The following is a 24,226-nucleotide window of genomic DNA, read 5'->3' on the forward strand; positions in this document are numbered from 1 at the left end:
CATGTTTAATGATGTACACAAGCAAAGCCTCTGCAGGGCTCTGTCTTGGAACAGGCTGATGACAAAAGTAGTAATAGAAATGTGCACCTGCGTGGCTTCTCAAATTACAATAGCCACATGGGCAATAATAACTGGGGAATGTGTTCTGACATCCTCATCATTCAGTTAATTTTTATGCTCTGCAAATTAATATTTGCTGGGAGAGTGGGGTTTGCACTAATGTGACGTCTGGATGAATGGTGCTGCTGTGAGAATGTGTCAAACCTGGGCTTGTAATTGAGAACTTGAACAGGCAGACGTTCAGACACACTAAACTTGCGGCTCTTTTAAGTCTAAATCATTCAATTCATTCATTTTTTGGTCCAACGAGGTGACTTGTCAGGTCACACCAACCCCCTGCAGCTCCAGGCTGGGGCAGAGGGGCTGGAAAGCTGGGAAAGGCCCTGGGGGTGCTGGTGACAGCAGCTGGACACAGCCCAGGGGTGCCCAGGGGCCAAGAGGCCAATGGCCACTGGGCTGTCCCAGCCATGGCGTGGCAGCAGGAGCAGGGCAGTGACCGTCCCTGTGCTGGCACTGCTGAGGGACCACCTCAGATCCTGGGGCAGCTCTGGGCCCCTCATGTCAAGAGAGACCTTGAGGGACTGGAGTGTCCAGGGCAGGGAACGGAGCTGGGGAGGGGCTGGAGCCCCAGGAGCGGCTGAGGGAGCTGGGAAAGGGGCTCAGGCTGGAGCAAAGGAGGCTCAGGGGGGACCTTGTGGCTCTGCACAAGTCCCTGACAGGAGGGGGCAGCCGGGGGGGTCGGGCTCTGCTCGCAGGGAACAGGGACAGGAGGAGAGGGAACGGCCTCAGGCTGGGCCAGGGCAGGCTCAGGGTGGACAGCAGCAGGAATTTCCCCATGGAAAGGGTGCTCAGGCCTTGGCAGGGGCTGCCCAGGGAGGTTTGGAGTGCCCATGCCTGGAGGTGTCCAAGGAAGGGCTGGAGGTGGCACTCGGTGTCCTGAGCTGGGGACAAAGTGGGCATCGGGCACAGCTTGGACCTGATGGCCTTGGCGGTCTTTTCCCACCTCAGGGATTCTGTGATTCTGAAATTATGAGTCCTGATTATCAGTAAATTGTGCTGTAGATTTATTTTCTCTTTTGTTTGTTTTGGGTTTTTTTTCCAAATGCAATTTTAAGTGAGTGAATGATTATGACACTGCATTTCAACAAGCAGCAATCATCACTTTCCTGGGTACATAGCAAAGGTTGCAAATAACATGCATTACATTGAATTTACAAATCTTTTCACAGACAAACTTGCATATGGGGGCTTTCTAAACAATGTCTGCGATTTCTTTAAAATGAGATTGGAAAAAAAATCATCAAAATGAAGTTTTCTTCTGGTAGCAGTCATATTGTGGGTAGTATTAGTAACATAATAAAATGTAAGTAGCTCTTTTACAGTGCTGTTAAATGAGTAAACTCTAGACGTCAGGTCAAACGATTTTGTTATTCAGAGGTATTTAAAGTTTTAGTAATGACAATCCTTACAGATCTCCATGCTGAAATTTTATGCATCCTAGCATGTGGTGTGTTGGGGAAAAGGAAAATTCAGTCAGAAGAGTTTTTTGAAACCATCTTGAAGTGGATATGCTGCAGAGGCACAGAGAGGAAAAGCAATGGCTTGGTAGCTGCTAACTGCTGGCCCAGATACTCACATTTCAGAAAGTCACCTGGAGCCATAGCAAGGATCTCCTCAGCCTGCTAACTTGACATGTAGTGATCATTCAGGGACATTGTACATTCCACTCTGTGCATGATAGGCATGTTTGATTAATACCTATTTCCTCAGTGGTGCAAAAGCTAGAATGCCTGTTATCTTTAACAGGAGAGAAAGATTTTGCTTCACTGTCTGCTGTCTTCTCTCACATTAAAAAATAATGCTGTGATTAATGAGTAGTGACATGCTTCGTATTTTTTCTTGTTCATAAAAATCCATGCTGGCAAGTTATCTGAAGTAAGTGAAGGGTGTATTTTACTGAGTTAGTGGAATATAAAGGCTTGTGTGAGGCATTTTATTTCTTTAATGAATGCTTATAAATGACTGACATTATTATGGCTGTTATTGTGGATGTGTACATACTTCTCTCTGTCTTTTTTTTCCCCTTCTCTCAGGACCCTGCCTTCCTAATCCATGTCATAATGGTGGGATGTGTGAAATTAGTGAAGCATACCGAGGCGACACATTCATAGGATATGTTTGTAAATGTCCACAGGGATTTAATGGGATTCACTGCCAGCACAGTAAGTTCCACATGGTAAATTTTATTGTATTTATAGATAGGAGCCTCTTTATTGCCTGAACTGTTGAGGATTAATATCGGATCTGGTTTTCTGAAGTATATCAGACTTTGGCCTTTATATTATGAGCAAGCTAATACCACTGAACGCTGCTGCTGTTGCCTTCAGAAAATGACCTGACTACCAACCCACTGGACGCAACAGGGCATAATTTGCTACGCATGTTTTAGACCATGGCAAGGACAAGGTAAACACATTTTGCATGGATTTAATGCAGAAACATATTTGAAATAGTGGGGATGTCTTCTTATCTCAGTGGTGCTTGTGGGTTTGCTTTGATTAAGGCTAAAAAAAGGGAAAGAATAACTGAAATTTGTGAATAAGTATATCTTCTAAATCTTTCTTTACCTATGTCTTTATAAATAGTGAAGAAATGTTTTGAATCACAGCGTCTGAGTTCAAGGGCAGAACCTCCAGACTTACATCAGACACAAAAATGTATTTTAAATACATTTAAATACAGATTTACAGATGTATTTTAAACCCCGTTTAAAATACAGTTTCTAGATCTATTTCTAACCATCATTTATTTGGAGAGTGTTTCCTATTTTCAGGTCATATTGGGAACAGCGAGTCGGTATCCTTGTCTTAGAGTGTGTAGTTAGAGAACTGACAATTAACCCTATGGGAAAAGAAATTTTGGATGTGCTGGATTTGGCTAGAGCAGAGTTACATGTCTTCACAGCAGCTGGTGTGAGCCTGTGTTTTGAATTTGTGCTGGAACCATCACTGATAATTCAGGAATATTTTAGTTACTGCTGGGTAGTGCGCACACAGAGTCAGGAGATTTTCTGCTTCTCACACCACCCCACCAGCACTCAAAACCAATTAGTGAGGGATATTCATCTGCTGGTGACTGAGCAGGTTGTGTGCTAACCTATGAATATAATCTGTATTGTCTGTCACTTAAATAGCAGCTGGGTTTTTTCACACACAAAGGTCATTTAAAACAAGTGCTTGCCTGAGGAGAAGCTCACGAGAGAAATTTCGGGCTCTCTATTTTGTGCACGAATGGTTCTCAAACCAAGGGTAGCATGGTTCTTAAAATTGTACACTGTTGATGAATTTGGAAGCCAGTTGTTACTTAGAAGGTAAAAAACTCAAGTAAAGAGTCAAGAATACAGTTCCACTCACACGTAAAAATTAGTTCAGTCATTCAGATCAGAGTGAATAAGCACTGAATCCAGCCTACCTGAATTAATTGCTCCATTTAGATACTTGTCTGCAATTTGAAGTGTCAGGGACCAGTACAGTCCAGTTCAGCTAACAACTTCATGTCTGTAATGTCCCTCAAATACTCCACAGAAATTGTCTCCAAAGCCTGGAATAAGGATATTAAATTTCATTAACTTTGGTCACACTCTCAGCTAATTGCGTAGGTAACATGGGCAGTTCCACTGACCTAATCCTGTGAAGATATACATCCACCTCCTCCACTGGGAGCATGGAGATGAGTGGTTGATGTCCAGCCACATGGGTGAGCTCATGTGAAAATACCCTCACATGGACTCAGGGATGCTCCATCACGGAACCAGTCACGTGGCACACAACCCTTCTTCCATCAAATATCAAGAAGGTGACCTTTGTTAAAGAAATAAAAAATAGCACAGGTTTTCATCAAGCAAAACACGTTGCTGAGCATGAGCTGCCTGTGAAATACCATCTTTTGTCACCTAATTAATGAGCAAAGAACATACAGCCGGTGCATCGCGGAGTGATTCATCAGAGTTTTTTGCTGGGTCCACAGCGTCCTTTTAAAAATATTGAGGTATGTTAGCTGTTAGCTAATGATCCTGAAAATCAGCAAAGTGGGTTTCTATCAACTTCAGAACAAGGTAAATGTCTCACACAGCTGGCCCAGACTCACTAAGGGAGACCACAACCCCAGAAGGCAGTGGAAGTGATTTGAGAGGAGACAAACTTGTGTGAACAGTTACTCTTTGGGGGAGAATGAAATTCAGTCTTTTTCAGATAATCTGATTTAAGATGGGATCATAAATCAGATACCCTATCCAGGTGTTCAGAGGGTCTCTGGGGATGGGAGCTGTGAGAGGCAGCCACGGAGCTATCTGCAGTCAGGGAGAACTGTGGGACTTTCAGTGGAGGAGTTATTTTAACACTCTTATACAATATGACCTGAGCTCAATTCACAGCGTTCCTTTGATACAAATTCCTCTGCTTCATGAAGTTTAGCAATTCAATTCTGAACTCACTGTAAATCAAGTAAGAAGTCTGTCGAATTTATCATAAAGAGATAAATTAAAGTGACCTCACTGCAAGGCACATCTCTTCTTCTACGTTGTCAGGAATTCCAAAAATCAGGTTATGGTACTCTTGCAAAAGGCTTTTTATCTTGGATTTCTTTCATGTCTAATATTCTGTTACCAAATCAATTAATCCAGGTGATTGATTTTGCAGTCAAGATACATTCTCAAAGCTGGTATTTTATCATTCACATCAACAAACACCCTGTCAGTATTTCTGAGATTTGTTGACCATTTACCCATGTAAATAATTAATATGTAAACTATAAAAGAGATCATTAGCAATTTTACTGACTGTATATTCTCTATTTATTGCAAAGCTGATGTTAATTGGCTGTGGTTGTCTGAAAAGATTCTGATTACCTAGAGGCAGAAAAAGGAAACAATGTCCCATTTCAAAGCTCATAAAGTAACCAAAACCAGGAAGGTCTGTCTCAGGTAGAGACCTGGACAGGTTTTGTGTTGAAACCCATGGACAATTTATTCTTTAAATATTCCTCCATTATTTAAGAGGCATTTATTTACCTGATTGGAATGAAGGTTCATCTCAAGAGCCCTCCTGGAGCCATGCTGGGAGGGCTGGGGGTGTTCACCTGGAGAAGAGAAGGCCCCAGGGAGACATCAGAGCCCTTTACTGTGCCTGAAGGGGCTGCATGAGAGCTGGAGAAGTCCCCCGCAACTGGGGGGTTGGAACTAGATGATCTTTAAAGTCCCTTAAAACCCAAGCTGGTCTGTGATTCTATATTAAAACAGCCTAGAACAAGTCAAAATAGGTGGAAATACCCCAAAAACTGAAATGGACAGCTTTTTCACAAAAAGAATAAAAGAAATAAAGAAACAGAGAAAGAAAAAAAAGGAAGAAAAAGAAAAATATCCAGAACTTTGAGACACATATACAGTATGCATTCTTGTGATTATCAGGTAGAGACTGCCTACCAGAAAAAGTAGGAAATTGAGGCATTAGTCACAATATATATTACTGGCTGCCACTCAACTAGCTGAAATGACAGAGATCCAACCAGGAAAATTCAAGTTTGAAGCAATAAAAGGTTCAGATTTAAGGGTTTGATTTGCATGTGGGTTTATACTCTGAGGATCATTAACTCTTCCAGACATAACTGAAATCCTTGCACTCCAAGAATAAAGGTTATTAATCAAACACATTTAATAACTTAAGCAAGCCTTTCCCAGGGTTTTACTGAGTCCTCTGCTTTCTTCCTCCATGTTGTGGATGGCCTGTGATATTCACATCTGCTACAAAAATGTGTTGGGAAACTGCACAGGTGAGGCCCTGTGGCAGAGCAGATTACCATTGTACCTTGAGGCATCATCCCAGCTATCCATGGGTCGGTGGCTTTTACCTGTGGTGCCACAGCTGGGGAGGCCAGTGGCCACACGTTGCTGGCCAGATGACGTGATGCATAATCTCTACCAGCAAGTTCTGGTGTAGAATCATGGAATCTCCTGAGCTGGAAGGCACCCACAAGAATTATCAAGTCCAACCCCTGGCCCTGCCCAGACCCCCCAACAACCCCACCCTGGGCACCCCTGGCAGCACTGTCCCAACGCTCCTGGAGCTCTGGCAGCCTCGGGGCCGGGACCATTTCCTGGGGAGCCTGGGCAGTGCCCAGCACCCTCTGGGGGAAGAACTTTTCCCTGATCTCCAGCCTGAGCCTGCCCTGGTCCATCTCCAGCCACTCCCTGGGTCCTGTCCCTGTCACAGATCAGAGCTGCCCTTCCTCTTCCCCTCATGAGGAAGCTGTAGCTGTGATGAGTCTCCCCTCAGTCTCCTCCTCTCCAGCTGAACACACCAAGGGCCCTCAGCTGCTCCTCACGCAGCCCCTCCACACCATTCGCCATCCTCATTGCCCTCCTTTGGACCCTCTCTAACAGTTTAATGTCTTTTTTACACTGGGATGCCCAGAGCTGCACACAATGTTCCAGGTGAGGCCTCCCCAGCCCAGAGCAGAGCAGGACAATCCCTCCCTGGCCCGGCCGGCCATGCTGGGCCTGGTGCCCCCAGGACAGGGATGTCCCTCCTGGCTCCAGGGCACTGCTGGCTCATGTCCAATTTGTCACTGACCAGGATCCCCAGGACGTCCCTTCCCAGCCTCTTATTCCCCAGCCTGTCTGTACATCCAGGGTTACTCCATCCCAGGTGCAGAATCACAGTGACTTCTCTAGCTACCAGGAAGAAATTATTGCAAGGAGGGTACGGAATGTAACCTGGATCTTGTGTGTTACAATGAATGTACTCTTGTTAGTGGTAGGGCACTCCAGAAACCATTTCCCACAGATGGTTTTCATGCAGCTGCTTCGTTTTGAAGACTGAAACACATTGTTTCCTTGCACAAATGCAGGTTGCTCCAAGCCAGTCATACCAAGAGCCAAGTGGGTAAATTTAATGTAACACTGTGCATGCAGCTGTATTACACCAGATTTTCACCCCTTGCTCTCCATGACACACGTAAACTATGGTTTCTCCTTTGGAGGAAAATATCTGTTTGGGGTGTTCTAAACTTAAACCAGGTTAAGGTTGGAGGGGGAGAGGGAGTTAATTTTCACCAAAATTAGCTCTGTGAGTAGCTTTAACAAATTATACTACCAACAAGATATTTAATGATGTAGCAATAAACTGTGTAATACAGTAGCCAGTTGCATGTGTAAGTATATCCTTGTATCTCCAAGCATTGTGGAGCTGAAGTCTGAAAACTATTCCTGTGTTTGATCAGTGGCTTAGATAAGAAAGGAAAGAGGGAGGATATATCCTTGTTCATTTTTGAAACTTCTAGACTTTAACTTAATTAAAATGTGGAAGAAAGTGGGTAATTTGAAAGACATCTAAGAGAGATCACCAGTAAAGGATATAAAAGCAAACAGCCACTGAAGGCTACTGGAAGAAAAGTCAGTAAAATGTTCCCAAAATAAGAGTGGGCTGAAGGAAATGGCAGAACCAACAGGTGTGGGAGCACATGGTGGGTTTGCCCCATTTCACAGAAGTCCGAGGAAATGTGTGCGGGAACTTCCTGGAAAAAGGAAATGCTCTAATGAGGTGACAATTTATGGGTTTGTCAGGTGAAAACAGGGGAAGTTTTGCTGATGGATCATCTTACAACAAATGCATGGTGAGGTTGGACAACAGTGGCACAAATTTTGGGGCAATTGGAAGGATGTTGTTTTCCTTGAAGTCCAAATAAATTGGTTAAAGCAGTTGGTGACTGAGCTGAGGCTTGCCTCCTACTTGAAGATTTTATTTGATTCAGTAAAAACCAGAGATTGCCTTAAGGTCCCAGGCAGGAAGTACAATATCCCCACCAATTTTGTTTCACTCTTCTTAGAATTTGCTCATATAGCATTGTTTATTCTTTTTATTCATACGCACTTTGAATAGCTTTTTTTTTCCTTGTTGAATTACCTATCTTTACAATTTCCTCATACACAGCATTGGCTGTATTTCACTGTATATTGAAAAAGAAAAAATCCCCTTTTCAATTGCAAACCTGCTCTCTTTCAGCATCTTTAAATGTTTCATTCTTTGTCTGGAAGAAAAGCAGATTTTGAATGCCTTCTGCACACCACTTGTTATTTGCAGACATTTGTTATGTGCCCTCTTACTTTTCCTGTGCAACCAGTTAAAATTGTTGCCTTTTCTGTGCAATGTGATGGTTTTTCTTGTACTTCTAAATCGTTTCTCAGTGGCCTTCTCAAAACCTCCTTTGCTCAGTGGTGTATTTTACTGCAACAGTGACCTATCCTAAAGAGAAGCGGTAAGGTTTATTTGTCAGAAGATCCTTACAACACTTTCTAGATTCTTCATGCAGCATTTTGTGGTAAAGTTTCCTTCTGATTTTTTTTTCCCCTGTTTTAATGAGAATTGGGTATGGAGCTGAGGCTTTTCTTAAGCAGCCCTTGGTGACAGCTAAGTTTCTTTCATAAGGTGTCATAGTGGGAAGAAATAGATCTTCCTGATTGCTTTGGGGTTTTATGGCAATATTGAACAGAGGGGTTGGGTTCCTTCCAACCTCTGCACTGACTGAACTGCATAATGAATGGTGCTTTTAAGAAGATGTGCGTTTCTGTGGTGTAAAAGTCACTTAGGTTGTCAATAGCCATTATAAACTTTTTTTGTAGGCGGGTAAATCTGTCTTCCCCTAATTAGTGTCGTTCATAAGGATTAGTTTGGTTTTGGTTTTGGGTTTTTTTTTGGTTTTTTCTTAAAGTGGAAAGAAATAAGTGTTCCAAAAATGCAGGAATTGCTGCTTGATTGCAAAAAAGATTACATTTGTTCATGTTCTACATTATAAAGACAACATATGGCGATGTTTTAAACAAGTTTCTCTTTATATTTTTAATTAATAATAAAAAGTACTGAATGAAAGGAGTTCACTCTAAATTCAAGAGTAGTTATCCCATTGTATGTCTGCATCATACATTACTCTTCTTATAACAAAAATATTAAAATAAAATGTCTGAGGGTGCACTGAGTCCCAGGGAAGAGAAGAGTTGAAGAACCACAGTAGAGAGATGTATTTTTTAAAGGAAGAACACATGAAAACTTTGGCTGGACAAAGCATCTATTTTGCTTTTTTTTTTTTCACTTTTTGTGCCCATTTTGGTAAACACAGCAACTTATAAGTCACTCTCAGCAACTGTGATGGTTGAAGATGAACACAGCCACCTGAAGTCTTAAAAGAACCGTTTTCAGTCTTTGTTGCACCGGCAGGTTTCTTACAGATGCACCAGCACATTCCTGTGAGGAAGATAATGGAGATAAACGAAATCTTGAAATGAAATCTGACTGTTTAATGAAACAACACTTATCACTTAGAATTTTGTCACACAGGGGTGTGGTCTGATCCACCCATGTAGGAAGCAGCTGTTAGGAAAAAAATAAAAGAGGGTAAGTTTGGTAATTCAGATATTTTTCTTGATTTTATTGTTCTGCTCCTGTATGAAATACTGTGCTCAGCCATCTGTATGTGTAGGTGTGTCAGGGAGGCAGAATTAAAATATTGTGTTTGTGTTAGGAACTCATGCTGGCACATGGCAGTGCAGTTCCCTATTAATATATAAAACACAGATATCGCTCATCGAACCAGCTGAAAGTTTTGTGTGTGGCTTTATTGTTTGGAAATTGAACAATTTGCATGGAAATTTTTCTGAAAAATGAAAGAAGGAAAACAAAATTAGACATCAGGGCTTGCTTTTATGCTACAGGCCCAATGAGAAGTTTGAAGAAACCAAAGCACCTCTTAGAAGGAAGGCGCAGGAGTGCATTCAGTAGTCTAGCTACTTTTTTGAAGTTATAAGCAGTATTTTTTCATGTGGATACACTTTTGAGAGCAAGCATTGAACAGAAGGAGAGAAGGATACTGCATCAGACTCATTACCTGTGTAAGCAAAACTTGAAAAATCAGTACTTGTGCTTGAAGCTCAGTATGATGATAAAATGGTCTAATGGCAGAAACCAGTCTGCATTACAAATTAATCCCTTCGTATTCATAAAATATCTCAAGCAAAACCCACGGTGCTGTCACATATGAATACCCAGGATATTCATGTAGTTTGCATTTATTCTACTGTCTTAAATAACATACAATTATTTCTGTAGGTCATCCAGCTGAGCGTTTTAGTTTGAGTCAGGAGTGTATTTTTAAAGAAAATCTCTTGATCATCTCTACTTACCACACTTTGCTTTGTGTGACAGCAGGCTGAGAGCACAAGAGCTGGATCCCTTTGAGATTAAAATAATCCAAAAGAAAATAGTCCAGCAGTCTAAAATACCTAGGATTTGACATACTAGGAATTGTCCTAAACCATTCCAATGGGTAAATGGAAATTCCGTCCACCCAACAGACAAAACATCCCTGAGACCTGCGTAGGGATGTGCAGATGTGTCTTCAGACCTAATGGTTTCAATCTGCACCTACAATTCTGTAAGACCATGCTATGCAGACATAACCTGTTTGTGCCAACGTTTTTCTCAAAATACATTGAAAACTATTAGTAGAATCTGATTTATTTTCCTTCTCTTTTGCTAAATGACTGATGCCATAGGATGCACGTGGCTTCCTGTCAGTCATGCTTTGGTTTGAAATTTGCTTAGTCCTCCGGTGTCATGGTGTGATTCTGCCAAAAACAGTGATGCCCATCTTCACTGAAAATTTATCCCCATCAGAGTTCTGTTTGAATCAGCTCACTAGGATTGTCTGAAATTGCACAGACTAATTGCAATAAGGGATTTTCAGGGGGATCAGGTCATGGACTGGGGCCAGTGCTACGTCCTAGGGAAGTGAGGAGACAGGAACATTGAGAGACACACGAATGGCATTAATTGTGGATGCCCCCTTCCTGGAAGTTCAAGGCCAGGTTGGACAGGGCTTGGAGGAACCTGGGATAGTGGAAGGTGTACCTGCCCATGGCAGGGGTTTGGAATTAGATGATGACTTCTAACCCAAACCATTCTGGGATTCTGGAGTTCCATAAATGTCTGCATTGCCAATAAATTCAGTTCAGGAATTACATTCAGGAATTGCCAAGCTACAACAAAACATCAGCAGTGAATTGATGTTCCCTGGTCCAGATGTGTATGCATTACAACATAAAAGAGTATTTAAATTCTTATTTACCTGCAAATAATAGGTAAGCCTTGTAATCTTGTCAGATCTCATTTTGCCCACCTCACAAGTCAGTAGCGTGGCATGTGGCTCTGAAAATGTATTGTGTGTGATCCTTTCAGGATCCTAGCAGGGCTGTTTATGCATACAGTCATTACTCTCATGTAGTTTTTACAGCTTACTTAAAAGCAACATTCTTTTCCATACCAGCATTGTTAGAGAGAAATTAATCTGCTCCCTTCTCATCCTATTTCCTTTGTCATTTAATATTTAAGGTAACTTCGCAATAATGCTGCAGAAGACATACACCAAAATTAGGAAGGGAGTGTAAGGTGAAAGAGCCTTTGCCCAAACCTAAAATTAGGAGTTTAAAATGTTTACTTCTGATTTCATTATGTCAGTACTCTTAACGGAGAGAGAACCTCCTCCCATTTCTCAGCAAAGGACAGAATTTTACAGGAATTTTAGCACCCACACCCCTATGTTATGGTACAGATTTTGTGTATAGACTGGAAGACAACTCCTTAGCTGCTAGACATGGTTGTGGAAAATGCAGCCTGTTTGGATAGGTCTGATTTGATGTGATCATCAAGCAAAGGTGGCATTTTCTGGGTCAGCTGCCATAAATACCAACTCCAGTTCTAAGAGATGTTCTTAGTGCAGGGCATAACACCCTCTGTGAGTCAGGAAGACCAACCAGGGTGCAGATACCCTGAGACAGTAGAACTGTCAGGAAGGTGGAGACAAAAGCCATGGCAATAAATATTTTTCTTTCTGAACCAGACAGTCCTTGGTGATGTGGTGGAACTAGTGGATATTTTGTGGGAAGGCAGATGTGATCTTCCTTGTCACCTTTGCACAGGAGACAAGGAAATTACCACAGTTCAACAGGAAGAATTGGTGATAAGTTTTTCCTTCCTTGGTGACATTGACCAACTTGCAGTTGGTCGTTAAATAAAAGAAGACCCATTAGCAGTAAAACATGCAAATATTTATGAGCAACTAAGAGTCTGAATTTGAACATTATCAGCAGAGAGTAGAAATTACCTCTATGTAGCACATATATATGCATTTATGCAAGTCCCTAGGACAACTTATTTTAATTGTTTAAATGAGATTTCTATAGATTGGCCATAAATTAATACACTTCACCCTGTGTATATCAAATTAAGACACGTGAAAAAAATACAATCCCGTGGCTTTGTCAGTTTAGAGCATCCATCATTTTATCTTCCAGGACTTGTTTGTCTAATGACATTTTTAAAAACTTGTGCCATAGCCATGCTCATGTAAAAACAACGTAACACTACCCTCACTCCATTGTGAAATGCATAAACAACTGCATTTTGAAGTGACACAGTTATTTCGGGAGGTATGAAGGAAAATAATGCTAACTTACCGATTTGGGTTCAAACTCATTGCAAAAATAATTCAACTTGTTGGCACGTGCCCACCTACACTCTTTTAGCAAATCATCCATTTGGTCCAGTGCTGCATAAGTTACCCCTGAAGCTGAGATTTTTGGAGCATTGATTGTAATGAAAAATGATTCACCAGCTGATTCACTTTTTAATAAGATTTTTTTTTCCTCAACTACAGTTGAAATGATTTGTCAAATGCTTGTTATATAAATAGCCAATTATTTTAATAAGGTTCATTGGTAACGCTAGGAATAGTTGCCCCGAAGATGTACTTCTACAGTGCAAAATTAAATGGTAAGTTACTTAATGGGACAAAGATTTTCATGCCAGTATTCATTAAAAGTAATTAAAAATGAAAAATCTGCTTCGATACATATTAAAACTTTTAAAGTAACAACTCCTTTAAAACTAATAAGGAACATCCTGTCTAGGCTATTGAAAAATCACATTAGATTAAAATTACATCAGATGAAAAGCCATTAAATAGGCATTTAAACAGGTAAATAGAAGATCAGAAAATACTGACTAGTCCAGTGTTGGAAATATGGCTCCACAGAGAATATTGTAACAACTTTTCAGTGGCTATAAGGAAAAGATAAGTATTTTGCAAAGCAGAGAGTAGGTACCTATGAGGAGTATAATTTCACTGCATGATCTATTTTATGAGAGTTTTCAAAAATTAAATAGGGGTGAAAAAGTATCTAAAATACTAAAAAAGGATCTTGTGAACACCATGAGATATATAACTATTGTGGCAAAGATTCTTGTAGACCCCTATCTTATTTGAAATCCTTTGAAGCAGACAATTTAAAGTGAAAAAGTGTTCTGCAAAATACTTAATCGTGTCTTTTCTTGTTTTGCCTTTTTTTTTAATAATTACTTTTCTAGTATTCTACATTTAATCCTAGCATTCTGAAACATGTGGTTACACTTACTACTGTATGGAAATAGCCACTTCAAAACTTAAGTTTTAATTTTTTCTTTAAGTGAGGGCAGCAGAGAGGAAGTTCCACTATAGAACACAAAGATAGGTAGGAAAATGCTATAGATAACTAAATCTATTTTAAACTGGATTTATAAATACATGCCACTACTCTTTTCACTGATACTATAACTGAATATCTATAACTAGAATATTGAACAGATGTGTAAATTCTAGGTGGAAAAGATCACAAATTAACTGGTGGAGAAAGAAATTAGTCATAAAAAAATGCTGCTTTGTCCAAATCAAAGATTTTACTTACCACACCAAATTTAGGAAGGTATCAATTAAAATAAAACTTAAAAATAGTTTTTACTTTTCAGTTTCTCAGAGCCTGGATTTTTTACAAATCATAGTGAAGAGAATCATGCTGTATGTTCCAATTTTTCTTAAAACAAGTTGACCTAGACATATTAGCACCAATAGGATGGGAAAGAACACTGGATTGTTATCAGGTAGCATGAAATATTTTCCTTTTTTTAGGTTTCAAGAAGGCTAATTACAGAAGTATACTGAAAAATGTGTAAACTAGAATTTCTAAAGAAGCCTAGGAGGAGATAAAATTGCTTTGGAAAAAGAGCGTAAGAATACTTAAGATGTACTTTCTGCAGGAATTTTTGACAGGAACAATTTAATTTTGCCCCAAAATTGTTTTAGTTATGTGTATAGTGGTTAAAGTGTATTACTGGTTACCAGGGTGTCTCAAACATTCATGCATCATCAGTCAGAAACCTCTGACTTACGTCCACATATTATTTTTATTTCCATGGCTTACTTGTTTAGAAGGCTTCTTTTGAGTTTAGAACACAATCTTAGTAACTCTCTTACCTGACTTCTTGTCTTCCAAGAAGGGTTTGGGTTGGAAGGAACCTTAAAGCCCATCCAGCATCACCCCCTGCCATGGGCAGGGACAACTTCCACTATCCCAGGTGGTTTCAAGCCCTGTCCAGCCTGGCCTTGGACACTCCAGGGATCCAGGGGCAGCCCCAGCTGCTCTGGGCACCCTGTGCCAGGGCCTGCCCACCCTGCCAGGGAACAATTCCTGCCCAATCTCCCATCCAGCCCTGCCCCCTGGCACTGGGAAGCCATTCCCTGTGTCCTGTCCCTCCAGGCCTTGGCAATTGTCTCTCTCCAGGTTTCCTGCAGCTCCTTCAGGCCCTGCAAGGCCCCAGTGAGGTGACCCCAGAGCTTCTCCTCTGCAGGCTGAACAAGCCCAGCTCTGGCAGCCTTTCCTCCCAGCAGAGCTGCTCCATCCCTCTGCTCATCCTGGTGCCTGCCCTGGCCTGGCTGCAGCAGCTCCAGCTCCTTCCTGAGCTGGGCCCAGGGCTGGAGGATAATTTCATATAAAATATTTGTACTGAAAGTGTCAGGAAGAATTCTAACAGACAGATCTGTGATGGATAGTCCTGGAGAACATTTACCACAGTATCTTGTACCAAATACTCACAGGGGGAGAAAACTTTATGTGAGATTATGAGAGCAGGGGTTATACAATGTTTAGCCTCTAAAGGTGGGGAGCAAGTTTGTTCTTTTTTTGTCTCGAGTGTAAAGCTGTTTTCTTCTCATTTTGAAGATCAGATAATAAGGATATCTCAACAATGAATCCCTTCAGCATGACATAACACTTGAAGTTTCCTGCAGGTTTTTTTGGCAGAGTGTTTTTAGAGCCTTCTGTGGTCAGGAAACTGGCTTTGAAAAAGCAATCAAACCTCTGAATTCTCTGAAAAAACCTCTGATGCCTGTCCTGTGTTGAACGTGAATACATCCAGTTCAGATTTAATAACCTGTACTAAATTCCTGTATTTCATGGGAGTGTGCCCCAGTTCTTTTTAAATGTTTCACACCAGGGTTGAGGCAGTCATGTGCTTGTGCTTGCTTTTGTATAATCCTAATTAAATCAAGGATCAGTTATAACTGAAGTTGCAGCTTATTTTTTTTTTACATAAATTACAGACAAATATATTTTCAGGAACACATTAGAGACTTTCCTAAGCATCTAATTAAGATTATTAAAATAAATTATCATGTTAATTATTTATATTTTCTCTTTTAGTCAAAAACTGAAGGTGATCCACCTGTGCTTTTTCTGATTCTTTTTCATTCTGTTTAAACACATTTATTTACTTATTTATTAGCTTTTTAGGAAAAAAACCACAAACCTACAAGTTAACATAATTAGGAGAACTTTACAGTTTAGGCTTGTTTTTATAAACCATATGAATATGAGGAAGAATGCTTTGGTTTTTTTTGGTTTGTTTTTTTTTTGGTAAATATTTTAACAAAAATGTCTTACTCTTAAAGAAGATGTGTTTTTCTATAAGTGAATTGCTGTAATCCTTCAGATTTTATCATATCATTGTTATAGTATCTCACTGTTAAAATAATTTTATTAAATTTTAGTTTCTCATGAATCAGATTATTTACCAAACAAAATGAGTATAATTTTATTCTGTTCCATGGATCTTTGCCATTTAGTGTTCCACAAAAATATTTGTGCAAGTTGGTGCGAATAATAGAAGAGTATGTAATCTGAGTTTCATGACATTAGGAAATTAATAATGAAAATCTGACTATCTGAAAGCTCAAGCTTAAACACCAACAGGATATTACACAACTCTGCAAGACAGATCATACATTTTTTGTGTGATCTTGCTGATACAGTACTTTTTTGTGGACTTAAATAATTCAGGATCAATACACAATAAAGAAAAAATACCTAGAATGCATTTTAAAAACCTATCAAGAACCACCAAGCAACTACAAGAATAGCTTAGACTAAACCTCAAAGATAATTATTCCATATTACCTGTTTGCTCACATTATGCCATACCAGTTTCCAAATGTAAAGATATTTGAACACATTGTCAGTTACCTACAACTTTTATTTTGAAGTAGGAGCAGGTAGGGAAGTATTTCAAAATATTGAAATATGGGGCACAGGAGGGAGTGCCAAGTTACTCAAACTGTGAATTGATCTTTATCCAGTGTATGGCTGTGGGTCTTCACAGAAGCCAGTTGTGAAACAGAGGTTACAGCTAGGTGATTTTTTGTTCCTAAATTGTACTAAATTGTATCCTAAATTGACTTTATTATAGGGAAAATATATATTTGCAATATTAGTAAAGCATAACTGGATTATGTTTAATCAATTCTCCCAATAAAGGCCATGTTGACTTCCAGTGAAGACTTTTGAACATAAATGCTGTGTCTGTGATGGGCCAACCACTTTATCACGATAGAAGACTGATTTAAAACATGGCTTGGAGCTGAGATGAGCAGACTGAGCATGATCCAGAAGCCAAAACAAGGACAAAACCAAAGGATGAGGGAAGGATGTTCTGGTCGGCAGGAGGGAGCCTCAGGAAGCCTGCATGGCAAAAGGCAGTTCTGGACCAGAAACAAGGGTTCAGGTGGCAGGAACCAGGAATTTGGGCTGTGTAAAGAACAAGCAGGCAGGGGACAGGAACAAGACACTGGTATGAACTCACAGCCAAAGCACAGGATGTGTTGGCAAAAAAAAATGCAGTTAAATTGAGTTTATTGGTCCCTTCTCCAGATAAAGCCAGGTTTATAGCAAGCAGCTTGCTGAGGGACTCAAATGGCTTTAAGTAAGAGTTAATTTTTTTTATTAAAATAGCTATATAATTTAAATACCCATTTCATGGGGGGTGATTTTTCAGGAAAATGCATGTGACTATATTTAACAGGTAAAACCCAAAATGAGGGCTAGGTATTTTTAATTATATTACACTTGCAAGTAATAGTTTTTATTCACATTTTATTAAATACTTAGAGAATTAAATAAGTGTGTATATATATATAAAAAAATCCATCAAAGGAAGTCAAAAGCACAGAAATCTGCCCCTTGATGGTTCTCCAAGTCACTATGTGACAAAGACAAGTTCTCTATTACTTTCCTAGTTTCTGGCAGTGTAGTTTTGTTCCAGGCTGCACCATGACTGTGCTTCAAACAGAAGTGTGCTTAATAGCTTCCTGGTTATGGATTGATCTTAGGAGATAGGAAATTTAAATTTAATCATCTGCAGCATGAAAAGAAACCTTAGCGTAGCCTTTACTTCCTAATCAACTCTCTCAGCCCTTCAAGCTATTTCATTCGAGGAACAATCTATTTTCAGAAAATGGTCAGTTTCCCTGTTCCCTGCATCACCTTAAATTTCAGAATTCCTCTTCAGTAGAGAAGTCTTGGGAGGCTGGGCATGGGGGTGGTCATTTGGGGTTTTTTGGATTAGGGTTTCTGGGGTGGTTTCATGTGTGGTTTTTGTTTGGTTTGGGTTGGGCTGGGTTTTTTTGTGTTCTTATTTACTTTTTTTTGTTTGTTGGGTTTTGGGCTTTGTAGTTCCTCTAGGTTTTCTTATTTCATTTTCTTTATTGTTTGTTTGTTGGCTTTTTATCTAACGTGGACACTATCTAGAAACCCAGACTTTCCCTCTGCCTTTTGATGAGTCCTTTTCACTCAGGGTTTATCAGTTTTACCAAGTCCTTCTGTGAGGAACTCTGATTTCTCTGGCAGCACCTAGTTCTCTGTATTTTATTTGGAGCAAAGCATAAGAATCTGCCTCAAAGCTAAGACCTAACCTTGCTTGAAAAAATCATGAGCAACCTGCAGTGATTTTACTGTGCATTATTAATTTACATTAAAATAAACCCCTCTATCCCTCTTATGTAGATATGTTTTGTTGTCAGTGAAGAAATAGAATCTGATAACAGACGGAGGGTTTTCTGTATGAGGCTTTATTGCCTTTAGGAGCAACTACTCAAGAAACTCTGGCATTTTCAAATTTCTAGTGAAGTTTACTTCTTGTCATGATATATAACAAAGTTTGTTTTTCGGAAGGAAGGAACACACCAGCTGGTGTAAAGTGTGGTATCAGGATTGGCATATCTGGAAATTTGAACATAATCTCACCACAATTCATAGAGACCACCCTTAATTAAATATTCTGCATCTGCACTTTCAATCAAATGAAATAATAACTGGAAAACACATAATTTTGTAGAAATTATTATTTAACACATGCTAAAGAATGTTCTTTATTCTTTAATGCAGTTTAGTTGATTTTCTTTTCAACTAAACACGTCAGACCTGATGCAATGAACAATCTTTCCTCATTCACAAAATATGACATATTTGTTTGAACTGATGGGACTCAAGGTTCTGAAATTACTGGGAAAAATCATTGTAGGAGCCAAGTAACAAGGATAATAATTAACAGCCTCCATCCTTCTGCTCTGATCATTACTGATTGCTCCATGGGGATGGAATACGAGGATTGCTTTAAAATGGTGTGGTGCTTCAAGCTCAGTTTATTTTCTCTGTCACCACACAGACAATATGAAATATTCTGGAAAGCTGTGCATTTTCTCTCACATATTACAACAGGAATGGCAAATTAGGAAAAAAAAATCTTGAGAAGATATTGACTTTACACAGAAAAGCTTTTAAGAGGATAAATTACCACCTGCATCTCACCAAAGTGAGGGATAGTTCATATGTTCACTTAATGTTTTTTAGTTCGCAGTGACCTTGATTTTTTTTCCCCCCCACAAATGTGTTGGCCTGTATTAAAATGATGAATAACCTGATAAAAATGTAAGGTTAATGGGCTTTGCTTAAAAAGGCAAATAGGGAGCGGAAGAATCTTGTTAAATTTTATAAATAAATATAAAGAATTTAATTTCAAACTGAACAGGTCTGTTCTTTGGTCATTTCCCTTGGCAGGTTTTATTTCTTGCACTCTAAGCTGTTACTCCTCTTCTTCATCTTTAATAGAAAAAATTCAGCTTACTCTAAAGTTTTATTATTCCAGTATGTGATATCTTTATAATCAAGATATAATAAAACATGAGGGGTTAAAAAGAAGCTCAGAGATCCATTGCCATCATTAATTTTAGTATAAAAATCCAAAATTTTCCTGGTTCAAACAATTGAAACTGGCCTTCATATTTAGCTGGAAGTCTGTCTCTGCATTTCTGCTCACAACAATGGGAAGATTATCCTATTCACTGTATTAAAACACTGAATTTTTGAACAGAGATTCCCGGTACTAAAAAAAAATCAAGTTGAAAGTATAAAAGTTACATAGTCAAACTATCAACTATCAAGCAACTTTGTTGACAGAAATGAATTTTGCTTCTCCTGCACAAAGGCATCTTGCATAAGATTTAGACATTTTTGTAGCATTTTCTTTAGTTTGTGTATGCCGGCACAGAAAAACCATTTGCATTTTGGGGACAGAAGCAGATTCAACACAACAGCAAGAAGCATGACATCAATTCCCAGGGCATTTTGCCTACTGGTGATTTCCCATATTATCTACCATGTCATCTACCATGTTTACCACATTCTCTACCCTGTTTAAAATGTTTGACTGCAGAGGTGCAGCCCTTTTGGACAGCAACATACAAATTCCGTTCAACATCTCTACTCCATGCAGAATAAATATAAATGTGGAGACTGAGAATTTTAATTTTGGTGCATGATTGCCCTCCCTCTGCCTATTTAATGGTGGCTGAAAAATTCTGCATCACATTTGAGAAAAGGAATCTGGTATCACACTTCAAGGCTACTACATTGAAAAACACAGGGGAGGCTTATTCTTGCAGCATTTGACAAAGTGCACTGGAAAAGAGGAACTGAAGTGAAATTACCCACCTTTTCTGTGTTTTGAATTTAATGAAATTTGCTGGCTTCTAGATTGAGTTATTAGTTTCAATTTTCCCACTAACTCATGCACAGGAAGGGAATTTTTAGATGGTTAAACAGCCTTGTCAATTAGATGTTTAATGAATTAAGATGAACTGAGACACATCCTTAACTGGCATCTGTTGATAAAGAAGTTGCTACATTTCTTGAAGTTGCAAAGATCACTACTGATTCCTACATCAGAACTACTCCAGTTTGATTTTTTTTAAGGCCAAACTGTGACTTTTGGCCCTGATACCCTCTGGAATTTACAGTGGAAATCCTTGAGCAAATCTTTAAATTGTATTGTATGATGGGACATAATAAAAATTTTCTCTCTTTTTTTTTTAATCCATTCTTTTAAACGTGTGTTTATTGCTTTTACTATTTCTCTGCTAATCCTGGCATCATCTTGTGTGCTTCCTGCAGATGTGAATGAATGTGAAGCTGAACCCTGCAAGAATGGTGGAATCTGTACAGATCTTGTTGCCAACTATTCCTGTGAATGTCCAGGTGAATTTATGGGAAGGAACTGCCAACAGAGTAAGTACAGCATGGTTTTAAAACTTGATTTTTTAATATAAAAAATTTATTCTGGCTGGGGTTTCATCTCACCAAATATCCTGTCTGCAACAGTAATTGCTACCAGATATCAACAAATGTAGAAACAGGGCAAAAATATCTGTTATTTGCTCTAACATGTCTCTAGCCTCTGAAATTTGGACCAGTGGTTTGGGGGGAAGTCATTAATAGAATCAGTAGTCAGTAATGGATCTGTCCTGGGAACAACCTCAAAGGATTTTTACAATAACATTTACTATGGATGCACCGTAAAGGTTTGATTCCTGAAGTTGCTACTACAGATGAGTTCTTCATGTATGATAGACTAGGTAATCTTGAAGACCAAAAATAATAAAAATAGAATAAACTGCTTTGGCACAAAATGCAATATACCTTAACAGTTAGATATTAGAGACTCTTGGGTTTAAAATACTGTAAAGATGAAAGCTTGTGTGTTTTAGTCAAACAAAAGATGCTAAAATGATGATATTGTGGAAAAAGCTAATATAGTTCCAAGATATAATACCTTAAAAAGAAACAGGAAAGTATTTGACAATTAACATTAGTAGTGTTAAGTATTACATTCAAAATACCTGAAATACTGAGCTACTCCATGTGCCAGTTTGGGCAAATTTGGAAATATATCCTCTGATAGAAGGCAGGTTACAACCACCTTCCCCCACCATTCATTCACACTCCACATTCAAGAAAGGGAATTTCTAGTGCAAGGAAAATCCTATGCTGTGTGGCAAAAAAAAAGTTGTTACAAGTCGAATTCTAAATAAATGAAAACGTAACAAAGCTGAAAAATATGATTCTTCTTCCCGTGTTTACATTGTGGATGTATGGGGGAGAATAGAGAGGAAAACAGGATGGACAAATAACCACAAATATATCTTTAAAGTAGCTTCAGTAAATTTCCCAGATATATACACCACAAGAAAAAAAACCAAAATATTTGAGGCACCCAATATGATGTGTATGTAGTTCTAGAGAGAAATACCAGATTAAGATCTGCTTTGAGGAATTCACAGGTCTCTATGGCTACCTGAAAGTATTTATAGAAAACCCCCCTATCTATGAAAGTGTTTTCCAAAATTTGCTGGGGAAACAATTAGTGCATTTCCTTATTAGGTGCAATTGAATGGTCATTTGGAAGTCTACCAGGAATCTCATCCATCTCTTCAGAGTTTATCCCCTCTGTATTTTGACTGCTCCGATAATAGATCAAATAAACCCAATCTCCTGTTTTGCTGGAAATGGGTTAGTCACAGCTACTATTTAAGTGATCACTGTGTTTTCTGAACCATCATCTGTTATTTTGTATTCCTTTTTTTTTTAATAGATGTATGTGTAGTGACATGCAAAAATAACTTCCTGTGTGAAGTTGCATATCTTATATATTAAACTGAATTAAGTTTTATGTATGTGTATATATAGGCATAGATATACATATTTCTATTTTTGAGAGCATATAACAGAAAGTATATATGTACAAAAAAATTTAAATTTTCCAGTTTATTGAAATAGTTAAAGAATTCTTCTGTTGAATTGCAAAATATGTTACCCACACTCTGTCTTTCTGGTTTGTATTTTGGAGGATTCATACTGACATAAATATAAATAGATATAGTTTACCATCTCTATAATTCTGCACTACACCATTTTCTATAGCTGGGCTTGTAAATACCCTTTTTTTTTTACCCATTAGAAGTTTGGTTATGTCATCACACTTAATTACGTAATTACAAGTAGTTATTACACATTCTAATTACACCATCAAAGTTTTACATATATTTACAGTAATCATATAATTAAATACTGTTATGCTAATTATGTAAATTACTGACTGCTGTCTCAGAATTACCTCACAAAGCTCAAAGATTCCTGAGTCACATCACAGAATATGTAAAATATCCTGGATCTAGAATAAAAAAATGCAAAAGTGCGCCATGCAAGCTGCTTTTCCAGAATGCATTTTCTAATAGTTTATCTAGTTTGATATAACCCGAATACCACTGCTTTACAATAATAACTTGTCGTGTTACTCCTGTACTTTGTACCTAGGACAGTTTTTCCTAGATTTCCACCTACGTTCTCCCTCTTTTTTAATTCCACCATTTTATTTCACCACAATTAATTCCTCCTAGCTAATCTCCTAAAAACTTTCCTTTCATTTTATCTCATGTGGAGCACTTTTCAGGTGCGACACAACTCTTGTGCTACACCCAAGTCCTGAGAGCCTTGTGTGACGCTCACCCCAAATCCTTCTGAGTAGTCCCAAGAGCCTCTGCAATAACTAAAATGACCTTTTAACCACAGTTGGAGCACCTTGACCATCCTCTGAGTCTGTTTCTGGCGTGGATGAGAATTGGAGTTGTTTATATTCAGTTTCTTTTTCTTTTTCTTTTTCTTTCTTTCTTTCTTTCTTTCTTTCTCTCTTTCTCTCTTTTTCTCTTCCTTCCTCTCTTTCTTCCTCTCTTTCTCTCTTATTAGCTATGGCTGCTTTTAGCAATTCAGGTATAAATGGTGTTTAAACCAGCTTCTTCTCCTTTCTGGGAAGCACAGGATGAGGCAAAATCAGGGTAAAGTGGAGTGTCACAGCACTGACGGCCTCAAAACATATTCAGCCATTCTGGAATGAGCTTATCAGCCTGTTAAGAGACACTTCAACAAACATCTGGTATTTACAGAATCTGCCTGCAGATGTTTAGCAAACACAGAACGGGAAGAAAACACCTTTCCCCATCTTCTGAATGCAAAATTTAAACTATATTAATTCCACATTACTTCACAGATTTCTTAAGGCCTCAGCATTTCCTCGATGCAGCTGCATCTCCTTCTGTTCTTCCTCTCTCCGAACTGTTTTCTTGCTCCTGTGCTGAATTCCGGATATCAATTATGATCATGTCCATTACAGCTTTCCTTAGTCTTGGAGTCTCCATAAATAAAGTACTGCTTCCAAGACAGTTCCTCCTGGGGTTGGAGGGTTGGTTGTTTTTTTCTTTCATTTTGTGGACCACAGCATTCTCTTGCAGGCACTTTCATCAGTGTCAGGCTGCTTGCATTATTCAGTGCAGATCTGTACTGTTAAAATCCCCCATGAGCAGTGTGGGTAGTGAATTGTAGTAATATGTGAGCAGCTCCACAGGTGATTTTAGATCAGTTTCCCTTCCATTTAAGTATTTTTAATCAAACAGATGGTACCAGACAGTGGACACCTTACAATTCCACCACTGTGCATTTTGGAACTGTGTTTTGCTAATTGCGAAGAGTTGCTGCCATTAAAGCATATGGCAAATTTTCTCGTGTTTTTTTTCTTTAAAGATCTAGATCAGA

General features: G+C 38.9%; 1 protein-coding gene across 2 annotated transcripts in view; it reads left to right on the forward strand.

Moving 5' to 3' along the window:
• Positions 1-24,226, forward strand: part of EDIL3 (EGF like repeats and discoidin domains 3) — a 237,376-nt gene that overhangs the window by 118,612 nt on the left and 94,538 nt on the right. For both annotated transcript variants that reach the window (XM_039566793.1, XM_039566792.1), the window contains 2 exons: positions 2,154-2,282; positions 20,756-20,869. In XM_039566793.1, the coding sequence (XP_039422727.1) occupies positions 2,154-2,282; positions 20,756-20,869 (243 nt within the window). The remainder of the gene's footprint in view (positions 1-2,153; positions 2,283-20,755; positions 20,870-24,226) is intronic.

Source organism: Corvus cornix, chromosome Z (genome assembly GCF_000738735.6).
Source record: "Corvus cornix cornix isolate S_Up_H32 chromosome Z, ASM73873v5, whole genome shotgun sequence".
NCBI classification, from domain to species: Eukaryota; Metazoa; Chordata; class Aves; order Passeriformes; family Corvidae; genus Corvus; species Corvus cornix.